The sequence below is a fragment of the Dendrobates tinctorius genome, unplaced genomic scaffold (assembly GCF_039654945.1).
Source record: "Dendrobates tinctorius isolate UK_male_01 unplaced genomic scaffold, ASM3965494v1 ptg000276l, whole genome shotgun sequence".
NCBI classification, from domain to species: Eukaryota; Metazoa; Chordata; class Amphibia; order Anura; family Dendrobatidae; genus Dendrobates; species Dendrobates tinctorius.
The window spans coordinates 4,732,287-4,750,440 of record NW_027361943.1 but is presented as its reverse complement, the minus strand read 5'-3'; the positions used below and the strand labels follow the sequence as shown (position 1 = coordinate 4,750,440).

Below are 18,154 nucleotides of genomic sequence, written 5' to 3'. Positions count from 1 at the left end.
ATCTACAAAGATCAAACCTGTTCAATTATGGCCCGTTCACATCAAATCTTTCTTACCACAAAAGTACTGTTTTTGCACAGTAAAAACTAACATTCTTCTGCAAGTAAGTGTCTGCATTTGACAGTCTTTAGTATTTGTTTTTGGTAACCACTGTTTTTTTTTTTTTTTTTCACAGAAAAGCAACATGTAGGATCCAAATGTCCATTTTAGGATTTCCAGGTCCCTCTTAAATAAGGCCAAACTATACACAATTTGTATTTTTTTTATTATGGTTTCCACATTTATATCACAATTTGTCCACTGATAGGACCAAAGTTAGCAAATTTGCCCTCTTCTGCATATCAGAAATACAGAAGTCTTACTGTACATTCAACTAAGGCTTTTGTTTTTTTAGTTTTATTTTTTGGAAAAAAAAAAAGGGGGAGAAAAAAAAAAAACATGTTTATGATGAAGATCCCATAAGGCAGATTACATCTAAAAGGAATGATAGCAAGTAGTTTTAAGGTTTGTTTTTTGCCTTCCTAGCATACAAACCAGCCTTCTTTGCATTGTGTCAAGACAATTTAGAAGCTGTTAGCACCGTCCATCACCTTGAAGATTTGGAGGTGAGGGTCATTTGAAAAACTGACGTGACAGAGGAAAGGACTTGAAAACACTGAAACTAAAGTAATAAAATGTGCTTTTAAAACAAGAGTCAATACCAAATTTTGAGTCAGTATTGGGCTTCTAAACAGTGAATAGCAGCAGCTTAGGGATCGGTCAATCACAAATACAGAGGCTGTGAGATTAATACAAATCATTTTTAAAAAGGAAAATATAAAAAAAAACCTAATGGGGAGGGGGGAATGAATGATTTTAAGATTCTTCCCCTGCCCACGACACAAGGGACCAGTTGTGATGCTTGGAACTGAACACTTGCGTTTGCGCCTCTACTTGGGACGCTTTGTCAATTTTTTCAAATTGAAATAAAATCTGAAGAAAAAAAATTTACAAAAAAAAGTTCAAATAAATAAATGCATACTCTGTTATGGTAACTTATTCTCAACTTAATTAAATCCTCTTTCACATAAGGTTTAGGTACCTGTCTCATATATATATATATTTTTTGTTTTATTCCAGCCCTTGATCAGGTACCGGAAAATTCTTTTTTTTGCATTTGAAAGGGTAGATTTGAACTTAACACTTAAATTTTTCACATATTTTTCTTTTTTATTACAGCCGACTCGCTATAGGAGTTTTAAAACTCCAAACTTAGCCCCCTTGCACACCCTTCCATTGCATTTCCGAACCCCCTTCCGAATCCTTTTAGTAAACCGGTAGCAGCATTTAGCACAAAAGAACGGGTGTCGCAGACGTAGGTGGAGCTCCGGCAGGGAATGCAATTCCCAGGATGTAGTGGACACAAAGCTTCTCCTCTTCCAGGTGCTCTACAACCCCACACTCCACATCCCCTGACACAGGGAATTCCTCTCATGTAAATCTTCCGTATAGAGCAGTGGTCGGCAAACGACCCATGGTTTGCAGTGAAAACTGCAGATATGAGAAAGCAGATTCGCAACTGGTGGTCAGTCTAGGCAGACATAAGGCAAGATGTTTAATCTACCATCATCACCATGAGGATCCAAGGAGATGCACTGCGTCCAATCATACCAATTGCCCTGTGTATCGTGACAGCCATTGACGCCAGGCCAATGTTGTTCATGTAGTCTTTCTAAGTCAGCACTAATTACTTCCCTGGTTTTCCCAGGCAGGTCACTAGGGAGGGCAAGTGGCACTAAAACATGAGTTTTTCTAGCTTCTCGCTTAGTGCATTCCTCCTGTTTTAAATATTCAGACATATAATAATGTGCACTCTGCGTATGTACACCAGAGGAAGACAACAAGCTGCTCTGCCGGTTGAGATAGGACTGGATGATCTCATTTCGAGACAATTCCTTCCAGTTTGTCTGCTCAAAAGGACTTGGCAGACCAAATTTGGGGTCCTGTTTGTCTGTCTCAGTCCTGTGCTGTTCTGAGGGGGCTGAACTCTCATTCTGAGTTGGATCTTTGTGTGTCAAAGGTTTTATTTGCCCAGTCATAAAATCAAATTTTAATTTTCGATCCTTTTTAACTCGTGTGTGTTTGCCATCTGTAGAATACCCTTCTTGTTCACCCCAATTACGGGATTTCTTTTTCTTTCGACTGTCTGAGCCTGAAGCAGCATCGTCGCTGTCTATTTTGGAGGGCTCCGGTGACAAGCCAGTGCGCGGTGTTTGAAGGTCCACGTGTGACTGACTACTCCGTGGTGTGTGCTGTTGAGCTATCCTGGGAGACTGCTGGTTGTGCCAGTCACCATGGAGTGGTTGCTCCACTGACCCGTGAGGTGAAGAGACAGCCATTTCTCTTCTGGGAGACTCAAGTCTTTTTGTAATGGCAGGAAGTGTAGCAGGGTGCCCAGGGGATTGATAAGAAGGTGTATGTGCAGTGTCCACACCAGGCAGCCTTTGAGAGGGGCTTGGCGCAGAACCCTTTGGTGCATATGTGGTGTGCTGCCGGGGCACTAGCTCTGCTCTAGTACCACGAGGGCTGAAAGAGGAACAGCGAGGACTACGTGGTTGATGAGAATGAGCATCTTCTAGTGCCGCACTGTGTTGCTGCAGGACGGCCACTTTTAACAAAGAGGAAGTGCTTGGGTGTTTTACAAGTCCAGGAGAGTTTGTATGAGGCCGGACAGCATTTACAGGGATTTTACCATGCTTATCATTCTCAGTATCTTGTCGGTTAGTCTGTGTGTTTCCATCAAGTGGACTAAGTTGGATTTCAGGGGGACTGCCACCGATGCCATTTGTAGGTAGAGGTGAGGAATTAGGAAACAGTTCGTGACTTGTTTTGGCCACTTTGTTAGCAGGCCCCTGGGTACCATCTCTAAGATCCCCCTTCCTCTTTCTATTAGCTAACTTTTCAGCCTTGGGAGAATGTACCTTCTGGATATCATTCCGGACTTTAAGGTCTTGAACAGGTTTTCCACTCAGAAGTACGGCTGGTGTTGACTCTCCCTTACAGTTGTGGGTACCACCTCCATTGGCAGAACCTGGTGGGTTTGGAGTACCCCTGGCTGATTGTTCATTCTGTTGCACAGGCTCTATCAGCTTTTGCCAGCTACGCAGAAGCTTCTTTGCACGTTTAGCTAGATCCTCATTGCTGGTCTTTTTTCGAACATCATTGATTAATTTTCCCAATCTTGTTTCCTGTGTAATAAATAAATACAAATTAGACTTTCCTGCCATGTTGATTTGCATTAAACAGAAAAGCCTCTAATGCGTCTCTCCCATACAAGTCTTACACCAATTCGGAAATTGAATGTGACAAGGTACAGGGTGCATATGTGGTAGCTCAGTTGAGTCCCAATGACTACTGTTCAGATTGTATGGACATTCAAGTGTACCAAAAGAATATGTTCACACACTGCATCTTTTATGCGTTCTTCCAATAAAGAAGCAACGTCAAAAAAGCAGGTTTTACAGAGTATATGCAGAGATTTTTTGGTGACGTTTTTGTCATGGTATATTTATCTCTTGTGCATGCTGATAAAGTTTAGTGCATAAAAAAATAATCTGATTGAACTTTCACACCAAAAACGCAGCAAAACCTGATACCTGCTTTTCTTGCACCATTCATTGCTTTCAATGGGTGAAAAACGCTGCAAAACCGCTGAAAGAAGGGACACGCTGCATTTTGAAAAAGCGCAGCTCTTTGGCAAAACAGTCAGGGAAAAAAAACAAGGCGTGTATGAGATTTCTGAAATCTCAGACTTTGCTGGTAATGTGAAATGCAGCAGAAAATTTGCATTAAAAACCACATCAAAAACACAATGTGTAAACATAGCTTTAAAGATGTATTCTAGTTATTAAAATTACTATAGTTAAACAACTTCAAAAACAACTCAATTACAAGCTTGCTTTTTTTCCCCCACCACTGGCTTTCCAGAGCTTTTATTTTACATAGCATACAGCTTGTTTCTAAGGAGATTGACCACCAGATCTTGGCTAGTATGTGAAGTAGTTACATTTCAGGCTGCGGATTTAACTCCCAAGAATGATCCCAACGTCTTTAGACAAGTCAGCTGCTCATCTCGTTCACCTCTCAGTTCCTGACCTGTTTTCAGTCCTGCAAAATCAACCACCACTTATCGCACTCCCCATTCAGTTTCCAGAGCAGTCCTCCTAATCCCTGCTCTTAATTTCCTGAGCCCTGTGCTAGTTCAAAATGCTGTTTTCCCTGTCTGTAAATAGTGATAATAGTGCACACCTCAGAACAATGACAGATGTGTCACAATGACAATTTGAGAATACCCCCTTAAAGAACTTTCCCCCTACCTCTCCACTTTCAAGATCACTTCTTGTTTTGAGCTAAAGGAAACAATTTAATTTATATTCAGGTGTTGAGTTGTAGGAAGCCGGATGGGTCTCCAAAGCAGATGGGCCCCCACCCGGTATCACACTTTCAACTGTGTCTGCATCCTAGCTGATATGACACCATGAAGAGACTTGAACAGCGGGGAAATGGGCAGAGGTGAGAATTTTTTTTTTCAGTGTGTGTGTGTGTGGGGGTGTGTGGTACAGTTCGGTCATCAAACCGTGCATGTGGAGGTTCCTGTGGACAAATTCACTGTGGGGGTATCATACTATGTTTGGGAACACTTGCTTGCACCATACATTATCTGCATTTTTATAGGTTTTCTTCTTCCTTTTTCATTACATATTTAAAATTAAGCCAGTGGGCTATATGCTTTTTACTGCTTTTACAGCATATTATTACATTATTTTATTCTAAGATCTATTAAAGTATACTTTTTTATTGGGACAACCCCTTTATCTTTTTCTTATGGAAACTTAAACCTGTATATTTGAGAAGGAAAGACTTACTCAATTGTAGACCATTTAATTCTTATATACATATCCAGGTTGGCCAGCAACTTTGTTTGAACTTTCATTTTGGCCCTCTGTGCATTTGAGTTTGACATCCCTGCTTTACATTCACTACTCTTCGTACCACTAGGTCTCCTATACCTTATTCTTCCTCATTATTACACTGCACCAAACAGCAGTCAGGTAGGTAGGTTCCTTTGCCTTACTACTCCCTTCTTATAATCATGCATGTTACCCTGACATTAACATGGAGTATTATTGGATGTTTATCGTTTTTCCACTAGAATGTTGCAAGTCTTGAGGAACTGTCACCCTCTGTATAACTTAAAAGACCACACACTTTGTATTTATGTTCTTTATTGGTATGATTAATTTTATTTTGATTTTGTTTGCATTTTTTATTGTCAGTACACTGATGAAGGTCACTGTTAGACCGAAACGTCTGGACTCTGCATTAAATTTACTTCATATCTTCAAAGTTGAGTGCCAAGTTTATCACATGGTTTTGGCTTTTATGGCAAGTCAGGTGATAAGGCTCGTAAAAGGGTTGATATTGACTTATGATTGCCATTTTCAATAGGTGGCGCTAGAGGTCAAGTCATCTTCCTCTCTGAAGAGAAAATTTGCAAATACACTAATTGTTACCGTGATTAAAAGCGGATTAGTCTGCATTTATTATTAAGCTGCTATGGTCATTTGATTATTATTTTTATTTTGAGTCGTGAGGGAGAGACTGATGAAATCACCTCTAATAGCGATTTTCAGAAAATGATGTAAGCAACCAGCAAACAGGCTGTAATTGATGCTGCGGTTTGGTTAGCATGAATTGTCTAACAGGCACCCTTTAAAGGGAACCGGTCACCAGGTTTGGCCGATATGAGAAACGGCCATCACCTTTCAGGGCTAATATACAGAATTCTATATCCAGTGCAGGTGTACTTCTCTGCCCTGTTGACTTTTGTCGACACCTGCGTACTGCAGGCAGATAAGTACGCCTGCGCAGGAGCGTGATGCTGAGCAGACTGTGTGAATGATGCAGGGACGCGTCATCCACATGAAGCAAGCAGGAGGACAGCATCACAAGAAGATGGGAGACGCTGGACCAGGAAGAACGACACCCCTCGTACTGGACAGCCCCGCAGGTGAGTATTCAGTTCTTTCAGGTCGAGTAGGGGGCTTATATACAACATTACACAATGCTGTATATCAGAAAGGTGGTGGCCATAAATTGTTATCGGCCAAACCAGGTGACAGGTTCCCTAACACCAATATCAAGGTGAACAAGTATAACTGTAAATTAATTTAGGGGGTGATCAGAATTCTGGCCAGTATGCAGTGAGGATGTATGGATCAAGTGACCAAGTCTGCTAAATCTTTCAGAAGGTCTTATGCAGTTAAGCAGGGGGGTTCTGATTTGCCTCTCTAGCAATCCTACCAGCAACCATCACTGAAATTTTGCTTTGTCTTCCAGACCTCATCTTGACCTCCACTGTTCCTGTAAACTGCTGTTAAATGTCTTAATTACATTTTGAACTGAGGAAAGGGCAACTTGAAAACGCTTTGCTATCTTCTTATAGCCTTCTCCTGTCTCAGCAATTTTAAATTTTCAGGGTGCTAGGCAGCTGCTTAGAAGAACCCATGGCTGCTATTTTTTGGCACAAGATTAGAGGAGGCTGGGTTTTTATTAAGCTGGGAAATTTGTATCACCTAGCCTTTCTAACAAAGATAGCGAACAAACCAAACCCTAAACAGGCTAAGGTCTGAAACCTTGATCAAAGTTATCTGAGCACACAGAGTACCCAAACAACTTTTGCATCAGACCAATTTACTTTTTGTAATTTTTAAAATGAAAAAAAAAATAAATAAAATACAAAGGAAATGTGTCATCCTTAACTCTAGGCTCACAATAACTAATTTTGAGCAGGGGAACACATACTTATTCATGTATACTATAAAAATATAATAAATACACCCTCTCCTTTTTTGTGATTGATGACAACTATTACTACCTGTGGTGACTCAGCCAGTTTGAAATTCTCCTCTGGCAGCTATACTCCTAACATTTTTGTAGGTTTACTGTTCTGTTCCTGATGTTAAAGAGAAAAGTACCAGTGGAACGCGTTAAAATGACAGCTATTCAGTTAGTTTTTGAATGGTGGGAATAAAAAAAAATAGTCACAATATAATTGAATGTAGTAAACTTAATATATCTATAAACAGGGCCTAGCAGTTGCTTTGCTACTGGACCTCCACGTAATCACTAGAGCAGGCCAATTCTGCTATACAGTTCTTTATATACACAGTGTCTATTCAGTACTGAGTATACAGTGATCATGAAGGCAGAGATGGTAATCAACTGTGTCAGCCTTCTGCCAGTGGCTCATAGCTCCTGCAGCTGCTCACTCTACAAAGGACACCAACATGTCCCAACAGTCCTATATGTGGACAGCCCGGATGTTTTAAACCAGTGGCCCACTAGTTAGTTACCAAAAATGCCACACCTACCTCCAGTGCCTCTTTGGTAATAGGATACTTCTCCAAGCTGGAGATCACTTCTAACACAGCCACCATGTTAATTATCTGCGGAGAGAAATTCTGACGTCAATCCATGGATTTTAGAAAACAAAAAGCAGTTGCCTGTTTGAAATACAAAGCAAGTGATGTGGAAATTCAGTTTTGAGAGAAATAGTATAATCAATGATAGTGCTGACTGTTGTAACAAAAAGAAGGCATTACGCAAAAGTTGTTTTTCATTTTTATATGGTTAATTGCAGCTTTGATTTTTATAGCATAGCAATAGCCCTCGACCCTGTCCTAGTTAGTGCCATAGCCGCTTTGAATGAAGTGGCTGAGCATGTGCAGCTACCTCCATTCAGCAAGAGTACTTCATGGCTTTTGAAATAGCCATGAAAGTGTTTGTGAAGAGACATGTGTGGTCCCCAAGTCTCCATTAATAGCAACAGGGAGACAGGAATCAGCAGAACCCTAGTCTAGGAGATAAATGCAGGTCCCAGAGATGGGACCCACATACGTACGTCACCATTTATGTTGTATCGGGTGGAAATGTGATCTGTCCAAGATGGAAATACCATTTGCGTGACCGTTTGTAGAAAAGATGTAAGAATTTCCACTCTATATCAGTAAATTTGAAGTTAGCGTGCTCAGGGAAGTATTTACAGATCTTCAGGCTGTGTGCACACGATGCAGATATGCAGCGTTTCCGCAGCGGATTTTACCGCGCAGAAACGTTGCATATCCGCATTGTGATGTACAGTACCTTTAAAATGAATGGAAAAAAAAAAACCGCTGTGCAGACGCTGCGGATTTTTCCGCGGTACAAAATCCGCAGCATGTTACTTCTTTTGTGCGGTTTTCTATCTCCCCTGTCTCCAAATCCGCAGGGGGAAAACCGCAATGGAAAACCGCACAAAAACCGCGTGAAAAATGGAAGAAATCCGCAGGAAAAATGCAGGTCATTTGACCTGCGGTTTTCTTCCATTCTGCACGGAAAAATCCGCAGGGCTTAAAACTCCGTCTGCACTCAGCCTCACACTTTCTCATTCAGTATTTTCAGTCATTTATGCAGGTAACAGAAAGCAGACATATTGGCTGTCACCGCAGAATTAGCATCTCAGTAAACCATTGTTTTTAACAATAGGCTTTCAGGTGATGAGGGTTATCGGTAGAGTGACCCATTCTTCAGTTGTTTCCCACCAGAACTAAGGTATCTTAGTTTTGTGCAAAGGCCAAACGCCAGCAATATGCAGGCTAGGCTCATGTGCTGAATACTACTACTACAGTTTTGGCAAGTATAGAAAATTATGAAACTTCAATCTCTCACCAATTCCAAAATCTCTGGTAGCAAGTCAATAGTAAACTATTTTCTACCATGGGACAATCTGTTCTGGTCTTGTCATGGAGGTTAAGCGCATGCATCTCAGAAACCACTCATTCTCAATGAGACTGAAGGAAACAGCTGAGTAACACTCTGCTATCGCTGGAGGTCCCATTGATGAATCCGAAACAAGGTGTCCCATCTGTATGGAGTACATCATATTACTGATCCACTGACTTATTACTTTCATTTTCTAATCATGAAAAATCCAAAATACACTAGGAATATTTTTTTTTTTTTTTTTTTTTACTAGTAAGAGCCTGCATAATATACCAGCACCCAACATGGGACATTACACGTTCTCCCTATGTAGGGTTAACATAAAAGCCTGATTCAACAATAGGTTATTCTCAGATGACTCATAAGGCCTCACACATCTGTGTTTAAACAAGTATGTAAAATGGTCCAAGTGCCATCAGTGTTTTGTATCTGTGTGTCCATTATGACAATTATTGGGTCATCATGTTTTTCATAAAAAAAGAAAAAAAGTTACCAAGTTCTCCTATACTTTGCACTGTTAAATATGTACAGCACACAGACTCTACTCTGATGCCATCAGTGTGCTGTACACAGACATGTGACTAGCACCATAAAGTATATCAGGTACATGTATACGTGAAAAAAAACAAAAACGGATACAGCATGTATGTACAACACGGGTATATGAATGAGGCCTACTACAGCATTCTCTGAGTTCCACAGCTACACAATTCTGAAGATATCAATGTCTGTTCCAAAGAGAGCAGATAAGGAAATGCAGACCTTTGGACTCTCACTTTTGCAAATCCCTGATCTTTTTAGGACCTCTTGTAAGAGTCATTTCCATTACTACACACAAACCTGTGAACAAGCACTGCAAAACTATTGATGGTAATGACACAAATTGTGTGCAATAGTATACTGTGAAAGAAAAACAAAAAGCAGGGTCCAGCAATGATTCCTCCAGGCTTTGTCAGTTCAAAACACGTGCCCAGTAGCAATGAATGAGTGTGCTCAGATAAGGTGTTATCAGAGCATGCTTGTGTCCAAATGTATGGAATGTAAACAGAGTATTTTCGGCATGCTCGAAGAAATGCTTAAGGGTACCGTTACACCTAGCGATGCACCAGCGATCCCGACTAGCGATATGACGCAGTCAGGATCGCTGGTGCATCGCTAGGTGGTCGCTAGTGAGCTGCCACACAGGCAGAGATCTCACCAGCGACATCGCAGGGGACGGGGATCGCTACTTACCTGTCAGACGCGGCGATCCTGCGTCCTCCCGCCCGGCTCCACACGTCGCTCGTCGTCACAGCAGGAAGCGCCGCAGGAAGTGACCGACGAGAAATGATCTAGGACGTTCTCAGCGATAACCAGTAGGGGAGCTGGTCGGAGGTAAGTATCACATGCAGCGATATCGCTAGCAATATCGCTGCTACGTCACAAAATCGGTGACTTTACAGCGATATCGCTAGCAATATTGCAGTGTGTAACGGGGGCTTTAGTCTCTGCAGCTGCATGTCTCGTGACTGGCTGTTCGATAGCCGCAACACATGCAGGGATTACCTGTTTGTTAGGGAGACATGCAGCAGCGGCAACTAGTGCCCAGACCTTTAAAGCTGTATTTTCTAGGTGCAGTTCTAAATGTCAATTGTTACCATAAAAACAGGAGGGAAACATGGATTTAAAAAGGAGCTATCCCACAAAAGTATTGTTTATTCAACAGATTTAAAAAAATAAATAATGAACAATTGTTAAAATGCTTAAAGAGTAACCGCCGTTTTAAATTCTATTTCGTAAATCAATAGTAAGGCCTGTTTCACACTTCAGTCTTTTTGCCATCAGCCACAATCCGTCAAAGTGTGAAAAAACGGATCCAGTGCAGATTGTAAAAACTGACGCACTGGATCCGTTTCTTCAACGGATCCGTCGCAGCAGCAAGTGCAGGAAATTTAAAGGAATAGGATTCGAGATAGAGAGAGAGAGGGGGGGGGGATTTTCAGTGCCAGAGCAGCTTTTGGGGTTAAATTAAAGGGAATGGAAAGTCTTCCGGGCATGCCCAGTTGAAAAAAAAAAGTAATCAGTCGCTGGATTCCGTCATATAACGGACGGCGATGGATCCATGGCCCATAGGCGTCCATTCTAGCAGTCGACAGATCCGTCACTGTCAAACTTTTCAACGGAGACAAAAACGTTCCTATGGACATTTTTTCCGGCCGACGGATACCTATTTTCCTACGGATCCATCGCACAACGGACGAAACGGAAGGCCATCCGTCACAATCCGTCGCTAATACTAGTCTATGGGGAAAAAGACGGATCCGCCAGGCAAATCCATCGGATCCGTTTTTTTCTGCTAACGACGAATTTTGACTGACGCCAGAAAACTGAAGTGTGAAGCAGGCCTAATAGAAATGAAAAGATATATTACAAAGTTGTATATTTGGGAAATCTGATTCTCTCTCTGAAAAAATATTAGTCATTATCAAATTTCTCAATTGTGGTGTAAAATCTGTATTCAGTGAAGACTTTCCCATGGGATACTGAGGCCACAGGCAGGGCTAGAGAATGTGCACTTATTCTCTATCAGCACCTCTACATACTCTGGCACAAGGAGTTACGCAGGAAGCAGCAAGGGCACTATTGTAAATTTCTCTGCACAGCCTTTTAGTCTTTAAAAACACATCACCCAATTGTGAAAATGCTTAAAGGGAAGCTGTCAGCAGGATTGTGCACAGTAATCTACAGACATTGTCAGGTCGGCACCATTATACTGATTATGATACCTTGGGTGAGGAAATCCATCTTGTGTTTGTTTGAAAACTACAAATAAAGATTAGTCAGTTAATGAGATTCTCATGCTCCGGGGCGGTCTGTGTGGGGGGGGGGGGGGTCTTTATATGGTGCTCTGCTTAGGTATTTATCAGTATGGTTTCTGACAGGTCACTGATCCCTCACTGACCTGCCATATGTACTGTATATGTATATATTTTTATTAAAATAGGGGGCAGGTCACTGAGGGAAATGACCTGTCAGAAGCCATACGGATGCATACCTAATCAGAGCACAACATGAAGACCCCCCCACAGGCTGCCCCGGAGCATGAGAATCTCATTAACTGACTGAAAAATACAAATCAAGATTACACAACAACCCCAAGATGGATTTCATCAACCAAGGCATCATGTTAATCAGTATAACGGCGCCAACCTGACACTGTCTGTAGGTTACTGTGCACAATCCTGCTGACAGGTTCCGTTTAAAGAGGTTGGCCACTACTCCACAAGTCATTTCATGCAAACTTCCATATACAGTTGAAACCAGAAGATTACATACACTACATAAAGACACATATGCATGTTTTCCTCAATATCGGACATGAAATCAGAATAAATCTTTTCCGTTTTAAGTCAATTAGGATTTCCATAATTAATATTTGCCAAATGCCAGAATAATAAGAATGTTTTAAGGCGTTTTTATTTACTGCAAAGTCAAAAGTTTACATACACCAAGATTACTATGCCTTTAAACAATTCTGGATTGCCCATATGATGTAATTTGTTTAGAAGCTTCTGAAAGGTTTTTTGGCAACATCTGAGTCAGAGACAAATCTGTGGATGTATTTTAATGCACACCTGGAACACACTTGCTTTGTGTAACATCATGGGAAAGACTAAAGAAATCATCCAACATATCCAGAAGAGAATTGTGGACTAGCATAAGTCTGGCTCATCGTTGGGTACAATTTCAAGAAACCTTAAAGTGCCTCATTCATCTGTACAATTATACGCAAGTACAAACAAGAAGGGAATGTCCAACAGTCATACTACTCAGGAAGGAGACTGTTTCTGTGTCCCAGAGATGAACGTGCTTTGGTCCGACATGTGCATATCAACCCAGGGACAAACACAAAAGACCTTGTGAAGACGGTGGTGGAAACTGGCAAGATTGTGTCAATATCCACAGTGAAATGATTACTGTACCAACATGGGCTGAAAGACCACTCTGCCAGAAAGAAGTCATTACTCCAAAAGAAACAAAGCCAGATTAAGGTTTGGAAATGCACACAGGAGCAAAAACCTTAATTTTTGGAGACATGTCATGTGGTCTGATGAAACTAAAATGGAACTTTTTGGACATAATGACCATGGTTACGTTTGGAGGAAAAATTAAGAAGCTTAGAAGCCCAAGAACACCATCCCAACTGTGAAACACGGGGATGGCAGCATCATGTTGTGGGATTGTTTTGATGCAGGAGAGACTGGTACACTTCACAAAATAGACGGCATCATGAGAAAAAAAGATTATGTGGCAATACCGAAGCAACATCTCAAGACATCAGCCAGGAAGTTAAAGCTTGGGTGGAAATAGGTCTTCCAAACAGACAATGACCCAAATCATACTGCCAAAATGGTAAAGTGGCTTTAGGATTTCATAGTCAAGGTTTTGGAGCGGCCATAACAAAGCCCTGATCTTAATCCTATTAAAAATTTATGGGCAAAGCTGAAAAGGTAGATGCGAGCAAGATGACCTACAAACCTCATGGTACCAAATACTAATGAAATGTATGTATGGCCGGGGTCACACTGGCGAGGAATACGGCCGAGTGAGAGGCGCTAAAAGCACGCATTAGACACGGACCAATGATTCTCTATGGGGTCACTCGCACCAGCCGTATATTTCTCATCCGTAGCCTACGGTCCGTGCCAATCGCAGCATGCTGTGATTGTCAGCGTACTACGGCCGTAGTACGCCAATGCAAGTCTATGGGTGCGCAAAAACAACGGATTACACACGGACCACACATGTGACTTGCGAGAAATACGCACCCGGTGTCTTTTAGCAAAGCCGGCAATTCAGTGCGCTATACAGTAAACTCACACTGACAGCTTTAATAAAGAAACGAAAGGATATATATACATATTTATATATTCTATATATATGCATTCTATGTGTCTATATCTAATCTTTGGTTTCTGTTATAAAACCTGTCATAGGGCTCCATTATATGTCCATTTTGCAAGCCTGCAAGAAAATCTCGCCATACGGATGCTCACATGCGCAAAATACGTGACCGCACCTTGCTTACGGATGACCTACGGAGCACTATTTAGGGGTCATTCATCCGTATTTCGCCTGTAAACTACGGACCATATTTTGCGCAGGTTAGTGTGACCCCGGCCTAACACTTGACTTTGCACTAAGTAATAAAAATGCCTTAAAACATACCCTCTCATTCTGGCATTTGGCAAACATTAATAATTTTGGTAATACTAATTGACCTAAAACGGGAAAGGTCTATTCTGATTTCATGTCAGATATTGAGAAAAACATGCATTTGTGTCTTTTTATATAGTGCATGTAAACTTCTAGTTTCAACTGTATAAGCCCTTTATTCAATTTTTTGCTTTACCAAACTTTTCTTTAACCCAGGGGAGGGGAATCATTTTTCTGCCAAGGGCCATTTGGATATTTATACCATCCTTCGGGGGCCATACACACTCCACCCACAAGTTACATCCCGACTCTGGCACTGGTGTCAGGACGTAATCTTTCATTGCATACCCTTCAGTGTTCATTAGTGAACATTGGTGTGTATGCTAATAGAGCAAGAAGAAATTAATGAGTTTGTGGCAATCAAAATACAGCTCCCTGCACAAGAATGCGGTCCCTGAGAATCTGCCCGAGGGCCTGATAAAAGGTCATCGAGGGCCGTAAATGGCCCTGGGGCCTGAGGTTCCCCATTCCTGCTTTAACCCATGCTGCTTTCCAGTCCACAATCTCTAGTAGCATGCCCTTTTTTTTGACTATCAGCTGCCGGCATTGACATCAGGGGCTTATCTACAGCATTCTGTAATGCTGTAGATAAGCCCCCGATGTAACCTGAAAGAGAAGAAAAACTAGTTATATTCTACTCACCAGAGGGGGCGGTCCGATCCGGCACCTCCCATCTTCATACGATGCCGTCCTCTTCTTCCCTTCCTGTAGTGGCTCCGGCGCACTGCTCTGCCTTGTTGAGGGCAGAGCAGAGTCCTGCAGTGCGCAGGCGTCAGGAGAGGTCTGGCGCCTGCGCACTGCAGTATTCTGCTCTGCCCTCAACAGGGCAGAGCAGTGTGCCTGCGCCGGAGCCACTACAGGAAGGGAAGAAGAGGACGGCATCGTAAGATGGGAGGCGTCGGACCGCCCCCTCCGGTAAGTATCATCTCACGTGTTTTTCTTATCTTTCAGGTTACATCGGGGGCTTATCTACAGCATTACAGAATGCTGCAGATAAGCCCCTGATGTCAATGCCGGCAAAAAAAGGGTGACAGATAAATGCCATTTACCTGCAGATTACTACTACATCAGCAAGCAGTGTTTTATTTGCGTTGAGAGGTTCCCTTTAAAATGGAATTTTAACTAACTGTACATAAACTAATAGTGCAAGTGAATAGAAGAAACTTTGTAATGTATCTAATAAGAAAAATCAGCTACCTTCCCCACTTATCAACCAACTTCTTACCCTCCCCCCTTGAGGTTATTATCCACACTGAAAAAAAAAAAAGCTCAACTACACCTGCCACCTCACTGTGGCATCATGTAACAGAGCCTATTATACTCTGAAGGAGACGGTATGAGTGAGGAGCAATGAGAGGAAACAGGCAGCGGGAGACATAGAAAGTTCATGCAGAGCTTTCTAACAAGTCTTTTACCTCAATTTATAGCTTGAAACACATCAAGACAATTCAGTAGTGCAGCATTACGGTAATTTCCTGTATGACCCTGCTGCTTTACTGTGTACTTAAAAAAAGGAATGAAGAGAAGAAATCCCTATGTGCTGTGTCTGGGAGAGATCATAGCAGCTTGTGTCCTTCCACAAGCTCCAATTCAATTGCAAATTAAAAGGAGCATTCATAAGGTAAAACGTGTCGGCTTGCTATGAAGTTACTTGAAAGTATGGTTACTCTTTAGTTTTCTATTCTCTATTGCTTAAACAGCATTTTTGTTCATTGAACACCCCCTTTAAGTGTAGAAGATCTTTTGAGCTGGGATTTAATCATGTGACTACAGACTTATTAACAGTCACAAGATTAGTGACTAGCAACTTGCACCTGACTTTCTCCATAGTCCAGAGCAAGACAAGTATTCCGTACTCAGGTTACATTGAAGCCCTTCATGATTACGATTAGGTACTGCTATAAGCAGCACAAGGACGATCCAAGTACCCCCCATGGAGTAGGTTGACCAAGTTTAGAGCCTGTGTGGCATTTCAAAAGTTGAACAATCAGGTTAGATTTTTTACAATCAGCAGAAAGCCTGTCTTTGTTGCTTATAGTAACCATAGTGCAGCTTTAGTTTGATCAGAGCTATATATATATATATATATATATATATATATATATATATATATATATATATATATATATATATATATATATATATAAAAAAGAAAGCAGCTCTGAACAACAAAAGACAGATTTGATAAATGGAGTCTGATGCACCAGAGTGCAAATAATAAAGCAACATTTCTGTGAGTAAATTGACCACTCAAAGGATTTGGACACCATAAGGGCATTTTTGGCACCAGCTCTGCAAAGATCATTTAGATCCCTTACAAAGCTGAATTTTGGTTTGGTCACACATGAGCTTATGCTCTGTTTTCATGTCTAATTGTCATCTGCTCGTATCAGGTCCAGTGTTATATCATGATTTTATTTTAATACACTGCTCAAAAAAAATAAAGAGAACACTAAAATACCACATCCTAGATATCTCTGAGTGAAATATTCCAGTTTCAAATTTTTATTCATTGCATAGTGGAACGTGTTCAGAACAAGAAACAATTATCAATGTAAATCAAAATGAATATCCCATGGAAGTCTGGATTTGGAATGATACTCAAAATCAAAGTGGAAAATCAAATAACAGGCTGATCCAACTTCAGTGGAAATGCCTCATGACAAGGAAAAGATGTTCCCTACTGTACAACGCCTGGGCATGCTCCTGATGAGGCAGCAGATGGTCTCCTGAGGGATCTCCTCCCAGACCTGGAATAAAGCATCCACCAACTCCTGAACAGTCTGTGGTGCAATGTGACTTTGGTGGATGGAGCGAGACATGATGTCCCAGATGTGCTCAATCGGATTCAGGTCTGGGGAACGGGCGGGCCAGTCCATAGCTTCAATGCCTTCCATCTTGCAGGAACTGCTCACACTCCAGCCACATGGGGTCTGGCATTGTCATGTACTAGGAGGAATCCAGGGCCAACCGCACCAGCATTTGGTCTCAAAAGGGGTATGAGGATCTCATCTCGGTACCTAAAGGCAGTCAGGCTACATCTGGAGAGCATATGGAGGGCTGTGCAGCCCTCCAAAGAAACGCCACCCCACACCATTACTGACCCACTGCCAAACCGGTCATGCTGAAGCATGTTGCAGGCAGCAGATTGCTCTCCATGGTGTCTCCAGACTCTCATGTCTGTCACATGTGCTCAGTGTGAACCTGCTTTCATCTGTGAAGATCACAGGGCGCCAGTGGCGAATTTGCCAATCCTGGTGTTCTGTGGCAAATGCCAAGCCTCCTGCACGGTGTTGGGCTGTGAGCACAACCCCCATCTGTGGACGTAGGGCCCTCAGACCATCCTCATGGAGTTTGTTTCTAACAGTTTGTGCAGATACATGCACATTTGTGGCCTGCTTGAGATCCATTTTGCAGGGCTCTGGCAGTGCCCCTCCTGTTCATCTTTGCACAAAGGCTGAGGTAGCGGTCCTGCTGCGGGGTGGTTGCCTTCCTATGGCACCTCCACGTCTCCTGGTAGTGCCTCCAGCCTCTGGAAACTATGCTGACAGACACAGCAAACTTTCTTGCCAAAGCTCGCATTGATGTGCCATCCTGGATGAGCTGCAATACCTGAGACACTTGTGTGGGTTGTAGAGTCCATCTCATGCTACCACGAGTGTGAAAGCACAACCAACATTCAAAAGGGACCAAAACCAGCCAGAAAGCATTGGTGCTGAGATGTGGTATGCGGTCCCCACATGCAGAACCATTCCTTTACTGAGGGAGTCTTGATAATTGCCAATAATTTCCATCTGTTGTCAATTCCATTTGTACAACAGCATGTGAAACTGATTGTCAATCAGTGTTGCTTCCTAAGTGGACAGTTTGATTTCACAGAAGTTTGATTTACTTGGAGTTATATTCTGTTTAAGTGTTCCATTTATTTTTTGAGCAGTGTATAATACCATATAAACAAGCAGAAAATGATGCAAAATGAAAACGAAAAGATTGCAAAAGATTACATTTCTAAACTAAGCCTCTGGAGACCACTTAACCATTACTGATTCTGTATCCTTTAGGAGCTTGGTTACAGGTGCTGCCACTATGGATAAAT

The 18,154-nt window shown here is 41.9% G+C and overlaps 1 protein-coding gene across 5 annotated transcripts in view; it reads right to left on the bottom strand.

Moving 5' to 3' along the window:
- Positions 1–246: 246 nt before the first annotated feature.
- MED26 (mediator complex subunit 26) overlaps positions 247–18,154 on the bottom strand; it is a 93,239-nt gene continuing 75,331 nt past the window's right edge. For all 5 annotated transcript variants that reach the window (XM_073559850.1, XM_073559851.1, XM_073559852.1 and 2 more), the window contains exons 2-3: positions 7,413–7,487; positions 247–3,227 (exon numbers count right to left, since the gene is read on the bottom strand). In XM_073559850.1, coding sequence (XP_073415951.1) covers positions 1,566–3,227; positions 7,413–7,487 — 1,737 coding nt within the window. In that variant the 3' untranslated portion in view covers positions 247–1,565. The remainder of the gene's footprint in view (positions 3,228–7,412; positions 7,488–18,154) is intronic.